A 24284-nucleotide genomic window follows, 5' to 3' on the forward strand; every position below is an offset into this window, starting at 1 on the left:
GGATGTGGGGACATAGAATGGGTACAATTAAGACCTACACAGCAAGTGGTAATTTGGTCATGTTAGGTATATCAATACTCCCTGTCTTCCTCCCAGACCTGTACCCCACTTCCTTTTCAATTTTCTAGCCTAAAACTTATTACTTTACTTATTTGACCCTATTTTTAGCCAGAAAATGAAGGAGCAGTTTTGTTTCTCTGGAGGCCTTCATTTGTAAGCTTCTATGTGACAATACGCCTTCGCAAGCATCCTATAAATTAAGGACCAGCTGAGAGGGTGCCAGAAATTGTTTTTGGTACATAAGTAAAAATCCTTGTCATGCATGAGAATAAGATATGGACAAAATGCTCACGGGCCATTTCGACCAAGTATAATCTCTTTCAGGCTAAATCATTTCCTCTGTGCTTAAGGGCTCTTATTTGAAATAATGGCGGCTCCGGGTGTATAAAGGAAAAGTCTCTAGAAGTTCTGTGAGTAGGCCGGCATCATGGGGTCCTCTGGATCTTTGGCTGAACTGTGAACACCACTGTCTTGTGTGAACCTACTTCTCAAATTGATCTCCATGCCCAGCTATGAGGAGCTGCCTTGTGGAGGGGAAGACTTCCCAAATTGGAGCCAAGAGACTCGAACTCCACTCTAGAGTCACGTGGTGGTCTTGGGCAAGTCATTCAGTTGTGTGAGGCTTTAAGTTTCTTCTATAAATTCAGGTTAATACTGACCTCAAGAGTGTTCTTGTGAAGATCTCATAGAAGAGTATATAAACTCATTCTTACTGTTTTGCAAGTAAAAAGGTCTCAGTTTAAACACCAGATAAAGCTAATAAATGATTTTTTTTTTGATGGTACACATAACCTAAATAACCTTCTTGGAATTTCTAGTTGTCAGACAAAATATTTAGGTTGTGGGTAGAGAAATGTCCATCTACGACCTGGGATATGTTACTGTGCCACCTCAGGCCTCTCATTCTGACTGGTACGCTTTCCTAAACCTATTTTAGGTCTCAACACAGGACTGGAAGCTGGAAATTATGGATGTATCCTTTCTCTGTAGAACAGTAGCTTCCTCATCTTTTCAAACTTATCTGCCCCACATCCCAATACAAACTTGTCACTCTAGTCAAGATGGCCTCTTTGACTCTCCTTGTCATTAGCTTGGGGCTAAAGATAGGCTCCTCCTCTTCCCCCTCCCTTAAGAACAAGTTCTAGTTCTATTTTCTCATGCTGCTATACTACACAAGAATCTGTCCACTTCCTGATCTAGTTGTTAAAACTCCACTACAAAGTCTTTCAATCAACAGTGTCTCATTTCTTCAGTGAGACTGTAAATTATTATCTCATCCATAGTTCTGTCTTCAGTATTCAGCATAGGGCTGGCACACTAAATAAACACACAATGAATACTCATTTGGTTACCTTCAAAGAAACGGGGCTGAAAATGATCATATCCACAGTATAGCATAGCGGACAGTGGTTGAGAGAACAGACTCCGGAGCCATCAATGATGGGATCAAATCCCTGCTCTGCCACTTAGCTCTGTAGCCTTGGGCAAGTAATTTACTTAACTTCTCAGTGACAGTTTCCTCATTTATAAAATGAGAATGATAGTACCTACCTAGGGTTGTTGTGAGAATTCTGTATAAGCTAATGTATTTAAAGGACACAGAAAAGTGCCTGGCATGTAGGAAAAACCAAAGAAATGTAGATGATTATGATTTTGTCACAGTTAACATCACCATGATCATTACCATTCACTCTTCATGCCAGGGCTTATAAATTCTAGATGTTGTGAAGACATGGGGAAATGAGAAATACAGAGTTTTCAATGAAAAAACCATAAATCGGGTGTATAGAAAGGGAACAAGGGGTTTGCTGTGCATGGGACCAGGGAGCAGAAAAGAGGAGCAGAGAACTGAGGCCACGTGGCACGTTGGGTTGGCAACTACCTTAATTCTATTCTTGACTCAGGAATCTCTGAATAAGGACAACTAGTTATTTCCATAACTGTATTAACACCATTAACCAAATACTGAAATTTTAGAACACTAGAAAGAAAAAAAAAAAAAGCCAGAATTCTGCAATTTCAGAAAGGAATACAAACAAGAGCAAAACAGAGCTGGAAAACAGTGAACCCAGGAGCAAGTAAGCAAAGTTTGTGCAAAGAACCTTAGCCCCAAATTCCTATTTATAGGACCAGATGGTGAGGTCTTTTCCTTATCCTAAAATGAGTGTTTTTCTGCTTAGGGATTCCTTAGATTAGGATAACGGAATCTACCACAAAGTGGGAGTGGGTGCTAGTATTTATAGGCAAATGTATAAGCTTTATATTATTGAATTCTTACTACCATGTTACTAGATTGATGTTATTTTTCCATTTTAGAGAGGAGGCAAAAGGTCACAGAAGCAATTTGCTCAGCTAGTACATGGTGGCATCAGGAGTAAGGAATGACCTTTGATTGTTCTTAAACTGACAGCATCCAGGAATCGACTGGGGCCTAGTTGGCAGGCATATGGTTTGGCCTCATTTTCAGTGGGGGGGTGATTAACGTCAAGATTTGTAGTTACTTTGGGAAATGGACAATCACCAAAAAATATTCTGGATTTTAGATACTTTCAAATGGGAGGCAAAAGGAATGCTGTGAGAATTCCTCCATGAGCAGGATTATTTTTCTGAAACCAAAAATTATAGTAGCCCAGAGGCTTGCAAGGGGGAATTTTATTTTGTACAAAAATTTTGGGCAACAGATTTGAGGTTCATGAAGAGTTTCATATCACCATTTGGCTAGGGCAACTTTTTTTAACCTTTACTGTTTTTAATGTGATTGCCAACTAAAAGTTATTTAATGCCAGAAGCTTCATGATTTGCTCAGATGGAAGTATAGAAAATATTTTTGGAATGGGAAAGGCCACCTGACCACACATTCTTAACCCTGGTCTTCTTCTTTTTGCCAGACCCTTTAACTTCCTTCTCTTTCAGAAGTTCATAGAGTCTTGAATTTGCTAATATGTATATTTTATCTGCTTGCTAGGTAACTCATTTCAAATTACAAACCTCTGCATGAAATGACTGACTGGATTTCCTATCCACCTGGGCTAGGGGTCCTCAAACTGCAGCCAATTACCACTTGCTTTTATTATAAATAAAGTTGTATGGGAACACTACCATATGGATTGAAGCATTATCTATGGCTGCTCTCACACTATAATGGCAGAGCTGAATATAGTCAGTTTAAGAATAGTCAAAGGTCATTCCTTACTCCTAATGCCTGCAAATCCTAAAATGTTTACTATTTGGCCCTTTACTAGAAAAGTTTGCTGACTTCTGGCATATAACATGGAAAAATTTTCATTTCTGGTTTATCTCAGTGACATCCTTATTTATACCAAAACAGTGAACCACTTTTCTGGAACTCTGCCATGTGCTAGGACCACTCTTCCAGGAAGAGTAAACTAACTGCTAGGGGGATCTCTGGAGATCCCCTAGCGTTTCAGGGAATAGACTGTGCCTGCCTCTAAGCCTCACTAGTGCTGTCTGCTTGCCACGGGTTGTCTACTATCCTCCAGTGCTCTTCACCTGCATGATCCATGATGCTCATTTCTGTGACCACTGCGTTGACACTCAATACTTTTCTTTTGCTGAGGTTTATGTATTTACTGGGATGGTTCTTTTTTCTCTGGCTTGCTATTCTTATACTTTTCAACTGAGAAAAACATTTGTCATCTCCATTTCCTTTAGCTCTATAAGGGAAACAAGCCAAACCAAACTGAAATGAGCTTATTTTTCCTTCCCTATCTTCCCTGCTTCTAGTTTTTATATTATCTACAAACTTGGAAACTGTATTTCATGTTATTATGACTTTTACATAGAGGATTATTCACAACTATGGTTCTGAAATTGACCCTGGAGGAATTTCCCATCTGATCCTCACTTCCATTCTGAGAAATTTCCATCTGCTGAAACTCTGTGTTGCCCAAGTTAAAGACTTCCAAATATGCCTTAATTCATCTCCTATTCAACACCACTTTGGAACACTGTACAAAGCTTTCTGGGAAATATAATCATTTATAGGCTCTAGATTTCACTTTCCTATCAGCTCAGAGATGATAGCAAAGAATGTCAGTAGAATATCAACATCCCCTCATGATGCCTGGATTTAGGCAGATAATTCTCCATCATGCGGTTTTCCTAGAAATCTTGCTAACCCAACTCTTTGAACAACTACCTAGATGGTCCTCAAATAAGAGTGAAGCTTCTTAGTTTGAGATGTCCTGGAAGACAGTGTGATACAATGGCCCCATGTCTAAATGACAACGATTTTGCATACTGACAAATGAGTATCCATTGTGTGTCAGGCACGTTACAGGCATTATTTCTGTTCTTTGCACTCCTGCTAGTCTGAAGGGCAGAATAAAAGTGCCTGATTGTATTAGTATCATTTTAATTTAACTAATAAGAAAACCAAGGTTCAGAGAGATAAAAGTAGACTCACAATACTAAGTGGCAGAACTGAGATTTGTGCCAAAGTTGCTCTGATTCCAGCCTTACTGTCTCCTACCACTGTGGGCTGCCCTTTGTGTTAACTGATGTGTCATCAGGTTGCTCCTCTGACTGAAGGGGGTGGGGAGGATAAGCTGGGAATGCCTAGGCCCAGAAGAGAAGGAAAACAGAACAGGCTTAGGGATTAAAAGGCTGAACTCCTTAGACTTAGCCATTTCCCTAGGATTCCATGTTAAGTGGAGTATCACTTGGGAGTGACCTCCCACCCATAGGAAGAAATAAGTATTTTCTTCAAGCATCTAGTTTCGTATTATTCTTTACGTTCACCTGCATTCCTTTTGAAAAGAAAAGAAAGTCTTACCTAAAAGCTTACAGACTTGTATCAGCTGAACTATGAGGAATGTGTGATATTGGGTTACTTCTGGTCCAATAGTGTTAAGTGGTAAGCAAGGCCTTCCCTGACAGTGTGGTGCTATCAGCAGTATTTAGGTCTTTCTTGGGGGAAAGATCAATCCTCATCCAGTAATTTTTCCTAATTTGGTAATCCAAACTGCAGTGTGAATTTTGCAGAATCTGGCTTTTCTTTTCCATAAGGAAGTCAGCACTGCCCTTCCAGGTATTGTTTCTAGAACTGGATTCAGACGTAGGAATACTGAACGTATATTTGTCCATATTATATGAGCCTCCTGGTATTAGATGTAGAGAAGGATAATTTACCAGATTCTTTGGCTAGGGGTGTTGTACTCTACCCAAAAGCAGACTGGAGTTAGCTTTTGCTTGAGTCTCATCTCCAAATGTGTGCTCAGTGTTTATATAGAATGACTGAAAGCGAGGAACAGTTTAGCTTCATATTGCCTGTGGTCTAGGTCTCTAACCACACTTGTGCCTGAGCCATCAACACTGTAAACATACGCAGTCACAGACACACACAAATGTAGCAATTGTAACGTTTATTGAGTGCCTAATTTAGTGCATATTTGCCTATACATGTGTATATATAAAGGTAGAGCTATCAGAAGAAAAGGCTATCTTTAAAGCAGTTATGTCAAAATAAAAACAAAAGCCTCAGGAGCTGGAAGCCAGTTGGCTGGAATATTGAATATTAATTTATGCTGGGTCTAGTCAACCCCAGTGGCCTTCTTATAAAACAGTGGCAAGTCCCTGTATTCAACTAAAGTTATAATCGATAACAAGAAATAGTTCCAAAAGCCAGACTGCCTTGGATTCAAATTCCAGCTCCATTACTTTTTTTTTTTTTTTTTTTGAGAATGGAATCTCGCTGTGTCACCCAGGCTGGAGTGCAGTGGTGCAATATCGGCTCACTGCAACCTCCACCTCCCAGGTTCAAGTGATTCTCCTGCCTCAGCCTCCCAAGTAGCTGGGACTACAGGCATGCACCACCATGCCCAGCTAACTTTTGTATTTTTAGTAGAGACGGGGTTTCACCAGTTAGGCCAGGATGGATTCGGTCTCTTGACCTCGTGATCTGCCTGCCTCAGACTCCCAAAGTGCTAGGATTACAGGCGTGAGCCACTGTGCCTGGCCCCAGCTCCATTACTTTTCAAGTGTGAGACTTTGAGCAAGTTAATTTAATATCTCCGTGCTTCAACTCCAATATCTGTAAAATTGGGATAGTAACTTCAAAGGGTTATTGTGAGGATAAATGAACACCTGAAGCCCATTGTAAGTGCTCTATAAATGTTACCTGTGATGATGAGCCTGATGATTTCTCTACTGGCCTGGATGTGATGGGAGATAGGATGTGACAGGAGATTACTCTCTGTACTTATACACACTACAGCAGTGCTTTTCAAATTGCACAGTTGTGTCACAGAATCTAAGGGTTTCCTGAAACTTCCTTGGTGGAGAACATACAGGCAAGGCAGAAATGTTTAGTTAGGAGCAAGTATCACTCTGGAACTCTGCCACAATGGCATATTAGAGACTGGAAATTCAGATTATGAAAAACCATGCAGACCACAGCCTCCTGAAAAGAAGAAAACCTTCCTTCTAATCGCGGGCATCCAACTATTCATTCCTTTGTTTATTCATTCAGTTTTTTATTTGTTGAGTGTCTATCACGTTCTTAGAATTATGGAGAAAATAAGACACATTCTTAAATATAGGCCCTTGAGGATGAATAACAAACTCTAGAAACACTAACAGCTAATTTTAATACACAATGGTAAGGCTGAGAGAGTATTATGCATAGGGCACTATGTGGTTCACGGTGGGGGTCATCTGACCTGGCTTTGGGGATAGGCTTCCTGTAAGGAAGGGCAGGAGTTAGCTAGACAAAGTGTGTCAGAAGGCCCCATGCACATTTGTGAACAGCAAGTATTTGTGTACTGCTGAAGGGCAGAGCTCAGTTCTATGAGGGCAAGGATATGGTAAGAGATGAAGCTAGAGAGATAAGTGCATGTCAAATGATAAAAGCCAAGGCATCTGGACCTTATCCTCAGGTGATGACAAGCCATGCAAAGAATTTGTAAGCATGAAAGCAGCATGGACAGGTTTGCTAGAAAGATGCTCTGGCAGTAGCATGGTGAACGGTCTACAGCAGGAGGCAGTAAACTTCTCTGTAAAGGGACAGATAGTAAATATTTTAGGCTTTGAGGGCCACCTGTAGTTTTTGTTGTATATTATACTTTTTTGTTTGTTTTTAATAACCTTTTAAAAATGTAAAAGTCATTCTTTTAATAACCCTTTACATGCCTGGTTTCAAATCCCAGCTCTACCGCTTACTAAGTGTGAGACCTTGAGCAAGTTAACCTAACAGCTCCGTGCTCAATTTCATTGGCTCTTTTAATAACCCTTTAAAAGCCATTCTTAACAATCCTTTAAAAAATGTTAAAGCCACTGGCTGTAATTTGCCAACCCCTGGTCTGAAGACGACAAATAGAGAATTAGGAAGCTGCTGCGATAATCTAGAGCGGACAAAGCAAACCTGTGCTTCTTCAAAGTGATCCCTGAATCCGGCTTCAGAGTCACCTGTGGGGCTTGTTTAACTCCAAATTACGGGTCCCTACTGCGGAAAGAGTTTCTAATGATAGGGGAGGATATGGGAGTCTGCATTCTAACAAGCTCCTGGTAATTAATAACGTTGGATTTCTGAACTCCTCTTCAATCTACTTTTAAAAGCTTAAAAAAGAAGTATTTTACCAGTTGGGGTTCAACACAAACTGGGGTCCTAAGTTATTTCATCCTACACCAGCACTGGAGGGCTTCTCAGTGTCTGGAGAGAAGCGTTCTTGCCTTATTTATCATCTTAATGTATCTAAAGCCCAGTAAAGATCAATAGCGTTGTAGGGGCTACTGCAATGGCTCCTTACCAGCCCCCAACTTCCAAACATGCGCCTCTACAATCCACATGCCACAAGTTAGCCCATGTGAATCTGCAAAATGCAAATCAGATCATGTCACTTTCCTGCTTAACATCCTCCCAATTCTTCCTGTGGTACTCAGACTAAAACTCAAACCCCTTCCCTTGGTCTCCAGTTACCCTCACAACCTCATCCCATACCACCTCTACCTTTTGCCTCCCTTACTACAGCCAAATGGACTTCTTTTGAGTTCTTTCAACACAAAGTCATTGTCACTTTAGGGTTTTTGCACTGCCTTTCCTTTGTCCAGGAGCGTTCTTCCTCCTCACAGCACAGTGCTGGGCACTGGTCATCATTCAGATAGATCTTGGGTGTAATCTCCTTAGCACACCCATCTAAAGCAGTCACCAAATCATTCTCTTATCACACCCATTTTAATTTTCTGCCTGACACTTATCACCACCTGATATTTTTCTTGCTTACTTTTATGTGTTTGTTGCCTTGCTCCATTCATTTGTTAATTCATTCACTGTTATTTAATACATTTGGTGCCAGTTACTGGAGACACAGCAGTAAAGAAAGTCTTTAGCCTTGTGGAAAGGCAATCAACAAATATTTATATAATACATCAGAGAATGATAAAATTATCTAAATAGAGTTGAAAGGATAGACAATGATGAGGGGTGCTTTTTTAGATACAGTGACAAGGAAGGCCTCTCCAATATGTGCCATTTGAGCAGAACTCCAAATGCATGTAAACTCCAAGGGAACATATGTTTCATTTATCACAATATTTCCAGCAAGTCGATGTATACCTGGTATATTATAGTTAGGTTAGTAAATACTTAAGCCATGAATAAATATGCATACCCCTCTCCTAGCACTTATAATACTGCATTTACTCCTCTGGCTCCCAAAATAGACTTTGAACTTCATCAACAGGAAATGAATCTTCTTTTCCTCCATCCCTAGTATCTAACACAGAGTCTGGCTTAGAGTAGACATGAGACTGTTTGCAGAAGAAAGGAAAAAGGAAGTAGGGATTATGATGAACCAGGCAGTCATAACACACTAAGGACATCTTGTAAACGACCGCTTGAGTTGACATGCATTTCTAAGAACCACGTGAATTTCAACTAGTAAGTTATATAAATGATGAGACACAGTAGTATCAGAATTGTTAGTGATTCTTTTCTAAAACTAATTTCTTTCAAATCAAACTTTGGAATATTTACAAGCAAAGAAGCAACAGACTTCTCTCACTTTTTTCTGACCTGGACCTATCTTGCTGGCTCATACTATTTGGAGTATACTTTGACAAACTGCAAAGTCCCACAGACCAACACACAGCTGAATCTTGCAGATATTCAGAAGGTAGATTTGGGCCTTTAGCAAAAACAGACTAACTGAACTATAACACTGAGCATTTCAGCACTTCTGTTTGAAAATAAATGAGCATTTCTGAACCACCACCAGACATAGTAATGATGACAAGCAATGAAACCCAACACAGGAAAGGTCACCAACAGCCCACAGTGCAGCAGTCCTAATGGCAGCTCTGTGGCTCCTGCATGCTCTGTGCAGATACAGTCACTCTTTTCTTAAACAGAACTTGAAAGATATAGAAAACTAAGCTCCAGCCATATTTCTTATTGAGAAGCCAAGAAAAATGGAAAAATTGTGATGTGAAAGATCAAAAATGGAAATCTATTTTTTCCTGCCACATGCCATTAACTTGCATTGAAACGCTTAGTAAAGGCTAGATCCAGAAAAAGAAAAAATTTGATGGTGGCAAAAACTGTTTGTTCCTGCCTCTCAGGTATCTTCCCTCTTACCCTCTTAGTGCTACCCTCCCCCACAATGATGTCCTGGATGAGGGAGAATCCAGGACTTGCCCTCTGCTCGCCTAGGCCCAGTGCTTTAGCGTTCTTAGCACCTGGCTGCCACGTCTGTTTCTAGCAAGATTCCACTGAACCTTCTCCTTCTTAAAGCCATTGGGGTTAGACTCTCAATGCCCATTAAGGCAAAAATTAAAAGGGCCAAAGTGTGTTTCCTAAGTGCTATTTCAAGAATTATTGGTGTTCCTCAGATTACTAAGCCAAAAAAATTGTTCAGTGATTAAAGGAGAACTTTGAAAACACAGCATACTGTATTGTCCACTTGGAAAGTCACAATACACATTGGAATGCTTAAAAGAGTAAAATAAAAAGAAAAATTCCAAATAATTTTCAGTTGGGGGATAGTTAAATGCATTCAGGAACAGTAATCAGCTGTTAAAAAAGGTAATCTAGACCACTACATACTGTTATGAAAACATCTCATAGACATGCTGTTAAGTAAAAACCAAGTCACATTTCTGAACATGACTAATATCCTATTAAAAAACCCAAATCCTATGTGTGCATATATGCTTTTTATGTAACACAGTAAAATATATAAACATTCTAAAAGGATGTATACCAAATTATTAAGAATGATAGCCTCTGGGAGCATTGCGGGGAAGAGGGAGGCTTGCACTTTTTATAGATTTAGATATTATTTGAATTATTTTATGGCCCTTTTATTACTTTTATAATAAAAAATCAAGTGTGATATTAAAAAAATAGACATAAAATCCAGCAGTACATACATCTGTTTAGCTTTAAGTTTGCCCTTCTCAAACTCATGTGATCACTGAGCCTGTTTGCGGAGCATTTAGAAACAACTTGTGCCACAACTTTGGAAGTTACTGTGGTCAAGGTTCTCCCATCAGCATATGGGCTTTAACCTTCCGTGGCCTTCTGTAAATGAGGGAAGGAGGCAGGAGGGACCTCGGAGATGATATGGTACAGTCTCCTCATTTCTGAAATGAAGAGACTAAGACCGTGAAAAGTGAAGGGCCTTGGCAAGATCAGATTGGACCCCCCATGCTTGTCTACCTCCTTCCACATCATTCCTGCAGTCACCAGGTGACCTAGATGGGCCATGGGCCTTGGTTTTCATAAAAAGTCTCCAACACTCAAAGAAATTGTCAGGACATCTAAGCCAGGGGCTCAATGTTCTCCCCTGCAGGCAAAGGCTGAGCAGAGTCCTGATGACCCTTTCCCATTGCCCTGTCTTGTTCCACAGATTTTTAGGAGGAAGTAGGGAGATGTTAATTTCTATCTTTTCCCTCATGCCAATTGTGATTCCCTTCAATTCCAATAGTACCAATCCCAGGCAATAGGCCCAGGGGATAGAAATAAAACGTTGTAGCTACACTTGATAAACTGACTGGCTGATAAAGGAGAGGGCATGATAGCGGTGTAATAGGTACAGCAAGTGCACTGATAGGACTGAGTTGCAGGGCACCACCCACCTGAGTATCAGGCCACCCCTCATCACCCTGGGACCAGACACTGGAGCTGCCACTCAGTGATCTCAAAGGACTTGACTGAAATCTTTGCAACCATGTTATAAGGATTTTTGGAGAAAACGACAGGGATAACAGCAGTGAAGCTGATCAAGGAAAGTATGAGTGGTGGGGGCTGGAGGGCATGGACAGAGGGGCAGGTTAAAAGCACAAGCTCTGGGGCATGCTGCCTGTGTTCAGACTATTTCCAGTGTTTCTATGTGGCTCCAACATCTGTCCCTCAGCTTTCTATCTAGATATGGTAACTACAATTGTACCTACTAGTTCCTACGATTTTGAGGGAAAATTAAGCAAGATAATGCCTTTAAAGCACTGAGCACTATGTCTGGCATACAGTTGGAGCATAAAGAAATAATACTTAGTATTGTTATCAAAGCTATTTGGTCTAAAAGTACTAAGGCTGAGAGGCAGTATTATTGACATTTCAAAGGCAAAAAATGATGTGTGCGGCATGGACAAAAGTTACTATACATCTATTCACCAAGTCTCGGAAGAGTAGACAGAACTCCTTCTTGGAATCAAATAAACTTCTTGGAATCAAAATCAAATATTGAATGCTTGTTTCAGCTCTTACTAAAATGTGATCTTGGGTGAGCTGCTGAACCTTAGTTTTCTACATAAAACTGGAGGATAATGTCAATCTTGTGGATTGACTGTTAGAATAAAAAATGCAGTTACTTATAAATAAACCTGGCATAGTGCCTGGAATAAATGCTGGCTTCTTTCCTTCCTTACCAAAAGCTAGCAAGCCAGAGAAGACAATTAGTCAAACAATAACCTTTAGATGTAGACTTCATGAAAAGAGCATTATGCTTGGATTCTGAGAAGATAAAAGGTTAAAATGAGGAATCTAGACTAGAGGACTATGATTTTGTGACTCTTTAAAGTGACTACCCATAGGGAAGTTCCTTCTTTGTTACATATCATAGCTCTGCCACCTAATAAATACAACCTTTAGTAAATTACTTAACTTTATGTGTTTCCTCTTCTATAAAGTGTGGATAAAAAACTGTATCCACTTCTATTCAGTGAGATAAAACACATAAAGAGTTTACATTTGCCTGGCAGATAGTCACTAATCAGTTAATGACAACTATCTTCATTGCCAAGGCCCCTGTAAAGATTAAAAGAGACAAAATATGTACAAAGTATGGCACAGGTAGTGGTAAAAAATATTATTAATTCTACTACCACTATTGATTCTACATTATGAATGGCTATGACCCAAAGAGACTAGGAAGTGATACATGTTGTCAAACTGATAATGATACATCAAAACAGAGACAACAGGAGATATTAGGATAATTAATCACAGGTCCAACTGGGAATAAAAGCTTTCTGGAACAAACAGCCTTGTCCAGCCCAGACACAACATGGGTTCACCCATGGGAAACAGCAGGTGCTGGCTTCTTTCTCTGCCCAGCCCTGGGGGACCACACACACACACACAGTGTTCCAGTGTCAAAGCTTTTCCATGGTTCATCTTACAGAGTAGTAACATAATAATGCCTTGGCCTGGAATGATGTCTTTCTGCCAGAAGTTCAAAGCTATCCAGAGAGTATCTCATTTATCTTTGGGATCCTACAGGGATGGGGGTGGGTAGGCAATGTTGCTATTCCCTTATAAAGATGAGAACAGACAGTTTAGAAAAATGAAATAGCTTGTCTTTGCTCCAGTAGTCTATCAGTGCTGAGAGAGGGCCTGTACCCCATGATGGGATCCCTGAGGCCAGCTCTAAGCCCTACTCCTAGAAATACCTTGAAGAACGTGTGAGTAGTGCTCGCTTCGGCAGCACATATACTAAAATTGGAACGATACAGAGAAGATTAGCATGGCCCCTGCGCAAGGATGACACGCAAATTCGTGAAGCGTTCCATATTTTTCTCCCTCCTTCATTTTTAGATGAATTCTTCCTTCTAAAGCACCTCTTTGGTAAATTCATATTTTGTGATGAAGCAGCCTCAGTAATATCACTGTATTTATCGTAACTCCTTATAACTAAAAGTTATAAGAAAATCTATTAACTGGCCGAAATGCCTCTGACCTTTTTCAGGAATTTCTTGCAACATTTTAAGGCTTAGAAATTTCTATATTCTGTAAATCTGGAATACAGACCTTACCCCTGAGATGGGAATAAATGAGGCCTTGTATAATAAGCACCTCATAAGCCTTTGTCTTTTAAATTTTTTTCTTTTAACACTGTGAAGGTAGACTTCTCATTAAGAAATATCCTTCCCAACAGATTTCTCAATCAAGCTATCACTGTTTAATATACATTTTATTTTATTTTTATTTTTTGAGACAGAGTCTCACTCTGTCGCCCAGGTTGGAGTGCAGTGGCGTGATCTTGGCTTACTGCAACCTCTGCCTCCTGGGTTCAAGTAATTCTCCTGCTTCAGCCTCTTGAGTAGCTGGGATTACAGGTGCACGCCACCACACCCGGCACACCTGGTTAATTTTTGTATTTTTAGTAGAGATGGAGTTTCACCATGTTGGTCAGGCTGGTCTCGAACTCCTGACCTCGTGATCTGCCCACCTTGGCCTCCCAAAGTGCTAAGATTACAGGCATGAGCCACTGCACTAGTCCTAATATACATTTTAGAATCTGCAAGGTCTACACAAAGTCCTCAATAAAAATTTGCTATTCCTATTATTGTTGTTAATATTAAAAAAAAAAAAAAAAAGAACGTGTGAGTAGTGTGACTTGGGCCAGATGTGGCCCCTTGCCTCCTTCCCAAGACCAGGTTAGCTACCAGGCTCACCTGTCACTGAACTGAACTTCTTCTCCATTCCTGGCCCAGCTGATGGTAGGCCTTGGGTGGCCGATGGCCTCACAGTGCAGAAGAACACTCAGTGTCCCGCTGGCCAGGGCCACCGTCTGTCCCAGGTGGGTGACCACCTCCGAGGCTGAGAGCTGCTGGGCTGCTGAGATCTTGCGCAGAATGGTGGGTTTGCGGTGTGGCCTTCGAGAGCCTCCCACGGCGTCCCCGGCGGAGGAGGTCGGCAGGGAGCTGCTGAAGCCAGACACGTGTTTATGAGGCGAGATAGCCACGGGGGAAGTCCTGCGCTCTGAGGGCTTCAGGAGCATGTCCTGGTGCTCCAGGTGGCTGCGGAAGATCTCCTGGGCCAGCTGGGCCACCAGGTGCTTGCTGTAGAGGTCGCGCAGCTCCTCGGGCTGCTGGGAGAGGTTCCCCAGGATGTCGTCCAGGCGCCGCTGCTCGGTCACCATGGTGAAGGGCAGGTGCAGGAGCGCTTGCTCCGCGCCCGGGTCCTCCTCCGAGGTCGCGTTCCTTTCCGCGGAGTCCTGCGCCTCCCAGGAGGCCAGCAGCTCTCCGGGCCAGCCGCCCTGCTCCAACAGCCGGGAGACGAGGTCGTCGTAGCGGCTCCCCGGGTTGGCGGCCAGGCCCCGCTTCTCCGCCTTGCTGCCGTTGGAGAAGATCCCGTTCTGGTGTTTGTGGGTCTGCAGGGCCTCCTTCGGGCCGGCCTTCCTCCCCACGAGCGCCTCTTCCTCACTTCTCGGGCTCAAAGGCCGGACCACAAGCTTGCGGTTGCCTCCAATGAGCTTAATCACAAAGTGCTCCCGGGCCGGGCCCGCTGAGCAGGTGTAGACGCCTGCATCTGAGGGCTTGAGGCGGTGGATCTTGAGGTAGCCGAAGGGGGCCACCGTGACGTGCGTCGAGCTGATGAGGTGCTGGCCGTCCTTCTCCCAGGTGATGAGGGGCTTGCGGACCCTGCGCGCCGGGCAGCGCAGAACCACCGCCGTCTTGGGGAGCAGGTAGGCGAAGCCCCCCACCACGAAGTGCAGCTTCCTCTGCCTGCGAGTCTGGATGTAGATCTTCCTGGCGGCCGCGATGTGCGGGCTGTGCTTCGTGGACGGCCGCCCGGGCCCTGGAAGGAGAGCGAACCCAAAGGGACAGAGAAAGAGGTGGGGAGAGAGAAAACCCAGGGTGAGATGCAGCCAGGAGAGAGGGGCAAAGGAAAGGGCCAGAGTGGAGAAGAGAAGGAGAGATGAAGGCGCCGGAGGGACGGGAGAGAAAATATTCTTCAGGGTTTATTTTGGCTGGGGCCAGTCTTTACTGCCTGTGTTTTTCGGGAGGGCTTCGTTCCCAGCTGTGGACCACCAATCTGCCACCACAATCAGAACTAATGAGAGGCAGTGGGCAACCCAGTGTCTCCCTGCTGGGCCTTGTTGCCCCTAGAAGCTGAGATGCAGCGTTCTAGATGGAGGGGGATCCCCGGGGAAAGCCATTTCCTCTCATTAAAAGAATTTTTAAACAAGTAATCAACGTCATAAAAAGGCAGAGGACAGAGGGGAGAATGTCCTCCGCTAAATGTTTACCTTCTGGGTCCTGCAAGGCACCAGAGCCCTAAAGGACATGGTGAGGAGAGCCTAGAAGTGTTGCGGCTCTAGGGATTAATATTAAACAGATCTGTTTAGAGTCGTTTAAAACCCCAGAGTGGATAACATTAGACATCATTAGTAATACACTGCCTCCAGCTTCCAGATCTCTGTATGCCAGCAAGTGAACTTTGCTCTACCCCCTGCAAACTGTTTTTCCAGTGGAGAAGAGAATTCAGCCTGGCCACGTGTAATTAAGATTCCTTTTCCGTTTCCAGCTGAGCTCTCCTGCCTGCAGCCCTCCATGGGGTTCTACTGTCCCACTATTTCCCACAGGTTTTGGGTTTAGGGAAGGCCACAAAGTGGTGGCTATAGCTGCTGCTGTGTGGGTTTCATCTCCCCATTCCCAGAGCCCTGACATACTTACTTGCACAGGTTGCCAGCATACAGGGCCTGATGGAGGAAGAGAAAGGCAGGGGCGGGCACAGGGTAGAATTGACAACAGTTGAGATGCCGGTTTTCAGCATCTTTCGGCAAATGGCGCTTCGAGTCTGGGTGCCTTCCCCACAGCTTGTGGAACACTGGAGGAGAAAGAAAGGCCAAATGCACATAAATTCAGGGAACTAGAAGCTAATTTTTTAATAGACTCTCACACTCATCAAAATATGAGAAAAGCTGCTTGGAAAAGCAATAACTACTGAGATAGAAATACTAATTATGAGGTCACAATGTGGAAGACATGCCAACCTTATAGACATATCGCACTCTAAGATTTTCTACTCTGAGGTTTCCTGGAGACCTTTTATCTATTTTACTTATATAGCCTGGGCTTCAGAGTTAGAGAGTTATAGAGTGTTTAAATCCCAGCTCAGTATTTCACTAGTTGGCAAGTTACTTAAATTCTCTCAGTCTGTTTCCACTTATGCTTAGTTTGCAAGCCTGGGAATTAAGTGAGATAATATATTTTAAATGCCATACATAGAAATGACAATTATCGCTAATTCCTTTTTCCTTCCTTCACAAATAAGTGACAATATTTTAGTGTCAAGCATAAGGCAGTTATGAATCTACTTTGTCTAAGGTAGAGTGCTAGATGTTATGAAGAAAAGATGTGCAAGATAGTTCCAAATCTCAAAGAGCTGTCATTCAAATGAGGGGAAAATTCCAAATGCATTGTTAAAATGAAATAGTCCATTTGGGAAATACAAGTCAAAACCACCATGAGACACTACTTCATATCCACTAGGATGGCCATAATAATAATAAAAAAAAAAAGACAACAAGTGTTGGCGAGGATATGGAAAATTAGCAGTTTCACTCATTACTGGTGGGAAAATAAAATGATACAGTGTCTTTAGAAAACAGATTGGTAGTTTCTTACAAAGTTAAACGTAAATTTACCATGAGACCTAGCAGTTTTACTCCTGGGTAGCTACCCAAGAGACACAAAGACATACATCCACACAAAGACTTGTGTGCAAACACTCATAGCAGTATGATTCATAATTGCCAAAAGTGAAAATCACCCAATGCCTATCAGCTGGTGAATGAAGAAACAAAATATGCCATGTCTTTACAGTGGAATGTTATTCAGCCATTAAAAGGAGTATAGTTCTTATATGTGCTAAAACATGGATAAACCTTAAAAACATGCTAAGTCAAAGTTTATAATATATAAATTATACCTCAATAAAGCTGTTTATAGAATTGTAATTACAGAATTTAGTAAAAACATACAATTAGAAGACAAGTAAAGTAGTGTAAAAGTAATGCTAACAATAATTGAATGCTTATAGTACACTAGGGATTTCCTCACCAAGGTCTTGAAGATGATTGGAGTCTGGGTGGATGCAGAGAAACAGGGATCAGATGGGAGACAGGGAAATTTCCAGAAAAAAGATAGAAGAGTTCAGTGTAGGAGTCCCAAGGTAGGCATGGGACAGAACAGTTCGAGAGAACAGAGGGCTCAAGTTGTAAGTGTCAGGAGCTTGAGGGATAGTTTGGGGCCAAACTTTGGAGACCTTTAATTTTCAGACAAGAGGTTTGTGATTGGTCCATAAGGCAGTGGGAAGCCACTAAAGAGGGGGTGACATGATGAAAGAGGTGTTTTGAGAAGGTTAATCTGGCAACATTGTAGGTAAGGGATGAAAGCAGGAGATGGATGGGAGGCAGGGTGTCGGGGAAGGAGGCTGTCATCTCCAGGCTTGCCTGAACGAGGGCTGTGGGAGTGTGCCATGTTAACTTGAAAAATGATAGTAAAAACAAAAAACGATCTTATATTTTCAAGTGTTATATGCTAACATATTGAAGTGACACTATTTTGTGTGATGTGCTGTGATATATGCCACCCTGAAAGAAATTTAAGATGCAAAGGATAGTGGTGAGAATCAAACCCACTGCTTTTATAGCCTGACAACTGTGGGTTCCAGATTCTACCCATTCCTTATTTGATTGTAAATGATAGCACCAAATCCAAGATCAGGTGGGATGGAAGTAAGAAGCCTGAAAATTTAAAAGAGCATGGTCGTTTTAAGGCTGCTAAGTAGAAACATAAAAACAGTTTCAGGTCAGAAGACCAGGTTATAACTTTGGTCAAGTCTAGCTCTTTCGCTAGCTTCAATTTCCATATCTCTGGAATAAGGAAGCTAAGCTAAAGCAGGGATTTTAAAGCTGTGTTCCATAACTATGTTGACGAAGTGATTCAGGGGCTTCTCAGGTGGTGAGGAGACCCAGCCGTTGGAGATCTGAGACCCCTACTCACACTTAAACCAAAATAGCTGAATTTTATCTGTTTAAGATTATTGGCTTCATAGTAACATTTCATTTGATAAAGGTTCTATGGTCTTAATTTTTTAACAAAGTAATTAGTCTATAGGATCTTTTAAGCTCCTTCTAGCTCTAAAATTATTCTTTTTTAAGAATGTTTTTTGGGGGAGAAAGGAGCAACTTCCATAAAATAGGGTTTAAAAATATTTAATATCAAACTCTTTCAGGAGATTGAGGGTTTCTTTTAAAGAAAAGAATTATGGCCTTTTGAGAGGTCTTACTTCCAGAATAGAATCTGTAAGTAATTTTATTTTAAATGTCTAAAACTTTGGCTTAATTCTGTCTCTGTGGGATTCTGTGCAGTAACCATGAGATTGAGCCAAGATAGTTGAGGATGAAAAACACCCATAGATCATCTGGGTCTTCCCTTCTCCAAGGGCAGTCTCATGGGAGGTGTGGAATGCGCATTTCCGCTCAGCCAGAGGGCCAGGGGAATGGTCATCAGGATGACAGGGCCAATGTGGAGCCTTTATGAACACCTCCAGGAGCGCTTCAGTACGGCACCAGTTTGAGTTTAATCCCAGCAATTCAGGGATTACTTCCCACCATTCCCAGCCCCTCCCCAATGTTTGGAATTTCCATTCATTAACCCAGATAGCTCAGAAGCTAGCAACATTCCTTGAATAAGGGCTACCTCCTCCCAGTTCCAAAAATAGAACTTCCTCTTGAGGAAGACCAGAAGAGCCTGTAGGAGACCTAAGCTGTGGCCTCAGGCCCAGCCAGCCACGGTGAGTGCTTCCTTTCATTTCCTTTCCTTCTCATGACAAGTGAACCCAAATGGAAGAGAATCATGAGGGTTCACTCTTAGTAGGCCAAAGTATTTTACATGCAATCTATATTAAAGTATATTTAATTTCAGCCTCCCACCTACATGATGGATACTATTATATTTCCATTATACAGATAAGCAACCTAAAGCCAAAAAGGTTAAATAATTAGCCCGAGGTTATACTGCCAGTAAGTGGCAGAGTCAAGATTTGAACCTAGGTTTGCCTGTCTTTGAGTCTGAACTCTTAACAACACATGATACTGTTCTGAAGGCCTACTGTACTTAATGGTATCAATGGGACCTTTTTCTCAGTCCAAAAATCTCAAGGGTACCTCTCAAATCTGCAGTCAGAAAAGAACTTTTTCTGAATCTTCTGTGTCTCATATGCTTCAGAGACCACAAACTCCAGGAACACAGGAAGACAATTATAACACACACAAGTCCCTTCCTCAGCAGCCCACTCACGGCAGACTATCACCTGATAGATTTAGGGGAGCAATTCCTTTTATAATACTCCACTGATAGAATGTTTTCATCTAGAGCCATTTGGCAAATACATGGGTGTTCTTCAAATGCCATACCCCAAATCAACATTCCCAAGGAAAAATTGTCACTAACATGCACATGCGCACACACGCAAATGTACACATGCTCATTTTACTCACTTTTATCTTGAAATCAAATTTAGAAAGAAATCGAATTTCTTTCTAAAGCATGAGAAAAAAATTCCCCAAATGTTCTGAGACATTTGGTATCAGATACCACAAGAAGCAATTTTACTGCCAAATTATAAAACCTGTGGTAATGTAAGTTAACTCTTAATTGCAATGCACTTAGCAGGCACCATCTCATGGAATTCTGTGTGGATTGATAAGATATGGGCAAGAATTCTAAGAACCTAAGTTGAGGAGAGTTGGATCTGAATTTTCACAGGCCACTTTGCCCTCTGTAAGCAAGTATCTATGTGAGGTATTTCAAGCAGCAGCAGCTCCCTCTTGTGAGTTGTATACTATACAAAAAAAAAAAAAAAAAAAAAAGGCAGTGGGGTTAGGAAGGCAAATTCAAATGCTTATACGCTAGAAAAAGGAAGGTCTTGAATCTGGCTTCACAGAAATTTTCACTTCGCGTCTAGTGACTCTGTTCTTGGCTAAATCTTCTTGTGAGGCAACAATTTTGGGGGGACTTCTCCATGGAAGACACACAGGCCTATGGAGCTGGAGAAGTCGAAGGCAACTCAAAGAAGTGGTAGCGGCTGAAAACAAAGGACTTGAAGCTAGGTGTAAATGAATTATCATACACTAGAATTAGAAGAGGCATTATTTAGAAAGATAGGTTAGTCAGAGGTATGTCTCTAACTTAGGAGATAAAGTCAGGAATGGTGAATGCTGAAGCAATCACTTCCCAAAGTGCAGGACTACAAGGGAAATCAAATTCTCTTGCTGGGAAGCTGTTGAAGTTTTTTAGAGCCAGGAAACTAACAGTAAACAGGCAGGATTTCCTTGGCCTTCTTTTCCTAATAAATCATGTCCTTTATTGTCCAGTAACTTGGAAGAGACTTGCTACAGAGGCTTTGCCCTTCCTAAATAGAGACTAGAAACAACTGGGAGTAAGAGGTACAGGGAGGTCAGGAGGAGGGGGTGTTGTGTGGAGATAGAAGGAGAAGAACCCAGTGTGTGGAAAAGAATCCTGGGCCAAAACAGCACCAGTGAGGTCTGGTTTTGTTCCACGAGGAGCCCATTTACAATTCTAAACTTCCGATCATTGGGTAAGGGCTGGCTATGTAACTCAGGTCCCTGCAGTCTCGTTAAAAGCCAGTTACACACTATGGTATATATAGTTAAAAAAAAATACTATTCCATAGTATTAGGAAGATTGTTTTGTTCTCTTCTTGACTTTTCTATGTATATGTCTGGGTAGCCTTCTTTTCCAACTTGGGTCTCTCTTATTCTCTCCTGAGGAACATACATACCTCTGTCCAGTCTGAGAGAAGCCACTCGCTGGGACAGTCATCTTTCTTGCATGCTTGCTGGGAGGCTGGTTTTGAAGCTGAACAGAAGGTCTCAGGAAGCTCCAGGAAGCTGCCATCAGCCATACGCTGCTTGCAAAGAACCTCGCGTTTCTGAACACCCCCACCACACGTTCTGGAACACTGGGGAAGGAAAGAAGGAAGGAAGAAAAAGTAGACCCAATATGGGAAGGCAGTCTGTCTGACTGCTAATTCTTATCTTAGTTTGGCAGAGTAAAGGAAGAAAAAAAAAAAAAAACCCAGAAAAAGAAGAAAAACCAGGAATCAGCCCAAAAGATTTTGTTTCTTCTCTTTGAGATGAATTTTGTAGCAAGATCTACCCTCTCCACTTAATCCCAGGTATTTAACTAGAGCATCCAGGAATTTCTGGGGCCTTTAAATCTTAGAAAGTTGCTCCTGAACTATGATTTGCAGCCCCATCCAAGACAACTGGTTTAAAAGGTTAGTATAATAGAGTGTTCAGCATATTTACGATCCAGGGAAAATAATCTGTGTTGCTTCCAGAATGAACAGGAGAGAGCTCCTGCCATCAGTATAAATTTAGAGAAATTAATTTGCAGAAAAGACAGCCCTTTCTCTAAGTGAAGGCACTCTACCACACTGAATGGGCATTAGATTTAGGGTCTGGTTTTCTTAAGAACCCCCCTGGAATATTCTTCATGCAGGATTGATGATTTCTTAGGGCAGTGGAAGCCTGAGCCACTGAAATTTGGGATGCAAGAAAAATGGCCTCATGTCAGTGGTTTTCAGAGGAACCCCAATAAAACATTGTTTACATGTAACTGAATAGTTATGATCCAGGGGCATGAAGTGGGAGGGAGGGCCCCTGAAGCACAGACCGTTGGCTATTTTCAAATACGTGTCCCTTTACAGAGCAAAGGAGTCCCCAGCTTTTCACTGGGCATATGACATTTCAGCATAAAGACTATATTTGCCAATCTCCCTTGAAGATAGATACAGCCATTTGACTTAATGCTGGCCAATGGGATATAAACGGAAGGGTTGTGTGTGCTTTCTGGGAAGTGCCCAAAAAGAGGGTCTGGCATCTCTTCCCTTTCTCCTCCCTGCTGGCTGCAATGTGAATGTGATGTCTGAAATGTAAGCTTCCATCTTGGGCTGTCATAAACAAAAAGTTAGAAGCCTGGCTTCCTGACTGTGAAACCACCATACCCGTTCTGGACTGCCTGTGTTTAAGTGAGAGAGGAAGACTTTTCTATCTTTTTAAAGCCAATGTTATTTTGGGTTTTCTACCACTTTCACTCAGACATAACCCTAGCTAAGAGTTCAACCCACGACTACTCTGAGGTGGGGATATTTTATTGTAAAATTTTAGGGAGCCTGCTGATTTCTTCCAGAATAGTCTCTCATCATTAGCTTGCTGCCTCTGGGCTTGCTGAGAGATCAAGCCTGGTTTTAAAAAGCCTGAGAGTTTGTGCTGAAGGACTTGCTCTGCTGGAGGAGTGCCCCTCTCAGAACTCATGGTGGTCTTTGCTTAGTAAGTTGTACTCAGAATGGCTATGGGGGATTTTGCTGGCAATCAAGGTTATGATGGTGACACCAGTGTCCTTGGGTACAGTCAGAACATTGCTGCAGCCCAGTTTTCACCTTCTTACTCAGTGTTCTCAACCCTGCACGCACGTCAAGGTCTCCTGGGGAGCTTTTTAAAAGTACCGATGCCTGGGCCTCACTTCAGACCCAACAAATCAGAAATTCTGGGAGGTGGGTCCCAGGTACCAGTTTTCGTTTTGTTTTGTTTTTAAGAAAGATAGTATAATCTTCTTCCAAGTAATTTTTCCTCAGATAATTTTATTGTGTCTCTAGGGCTGAGAACCATGTCTCCAAATGAATGTTCCCTCACCATACCCAGTGGTAATAAACATGGAAAGGAAAATCCAGGACCCAGAGATGTCTCTGTTAGGACTAGTGGTTGTTTGGACCCTACCCGAGCAAATATGCCATTTGTTTGCAGTTGTGAATGGCTTGAGGTCCCAGAGCTAGTGGATAATGATGTTAGAAAAGTAATCAACTTTGTCTAGTTAAGTCTTTTAGAGTCTTTTAAATGATTCAAACCAACGGGGAGCAACCTTTTTTTTTTCCATTTCAAATTTTAAAAAATAACCATATTGAGCCCCCTAGGAAAAAGGATATATTTTCTTATTGCTGGGATCAACTACCTACCCACTGAAGCATTGAAGGCTAACAAAAAATGTGAAATGACCCTACAAGCTAGGTCTTATTTCCACTTTACAGGAAAAAAAAAAAAAAAAGAAAAAGAAAAAGCTGAGGCTCAGAGAGGTAAACAACCCAATGAAGGCCACACAGAGGCTAGAATTGGTTTATTGCCATTCATTGCAACATTTACTGAGCTACTGGACACCATGCTCTGGACACAGCTGGAGAACAAGTCCAAACTCAGCTTCCTTCCTCTGTGGTTGTACAACTCCTGTGTGCTTTACAGACCCAAAGGAGGGTGGCGTGACTGTTGCTTCATGAGGAGGGCTCCAAGCCTGATCAGCACCAAGCCTGCCAGGAGCCTGGTCTTACTCTTTCACCCAACTGGGCTTTGCCATTCAATTCTTAGCTTCCACTCTTGCGACCATCCCTGACAGGCAGGAGCCAGCCCACCATTCAGGTTGGGGAGCAGAATTTAAAGTAGTTCATCTACATTCTGGTGACCCTGGAAAGTTTAGGAAGTTCTCCCTAAACTCTGATTTCTGAAAGGCAACATTTAAGCCAGACCACTTGTTACTCATCACAAGTCCTACCAGCTCCTTCTAAGGGCTTTTCTAGTATGTCCTTTAGGCTTGATTAAGAACAAAATCTATGGTCTCAGAGCAAATGATTCAAGTGACTGGCCTAAACCTTTGTCTTCTTTGTGGCTCACTTCAGTGACTCTGTGGGCTTTTCATGTACTGAAGAAACAAATTTTAATTTTAGCTCTCATTTGGCAGCAATTCAATAAGACATTAAAGGATTTCCCTTCTTTAACTAATGTTGTACCCCCACAGCCTAGAATAATGCCTCCTGTGAATGTTCTCAATAAATGTCTGTGGCACTGAATTGAAGTTGGTACTTGGAAGAAATTTAAATTAGTGGCTAAGAATTCCATTTATCT

At 42.0% G+C, this 24284-nt stretch overlaps 1 protein-coding gene across 1 annotated transcript in view; it reads right to left on the reverse strand.

The window, feature by feature from the left end:
- ADAMTSL1 (ADAMTS-like 1) overlaps positions 1-24284 on the reverse strand; it is a 441112-nt gene that overhangs the window by 104869 nt on the left and 311959 nt on the right. The window contains exons 17-19 of the mRNA XM_011930366.1: positions 21113-21292; positions 15976-16129; positions 13972-15097 (exon numbers count right to left, since the gene is read on the reverse strand). Coding sequence (XP_011785756.1) covers positions 13972-15097; positions 15976-16129; positions 21113-21292 — 1460 coding nt within the window. The remainder of the gene's footprint in view (positions 1-13971; positions 15098-15975; positions 16130-21112; positions 21293-24284) is intronic.

This window comes from Colobus angolensis, unplaced genomic scaffold (genome assembly GCF_000951035.1).
Source record: "Colobus angolensis palliatus isolate OR3802 unplaced genomic scaffold, Cang.pa_1.0 Scaffold86, whole genome shotgun sequence".
NCBI lineage: Eukaryota > Metazoa > Chordata > Mammalia > Primates > Cercopithecidae > Colobus > Colobus angolensis.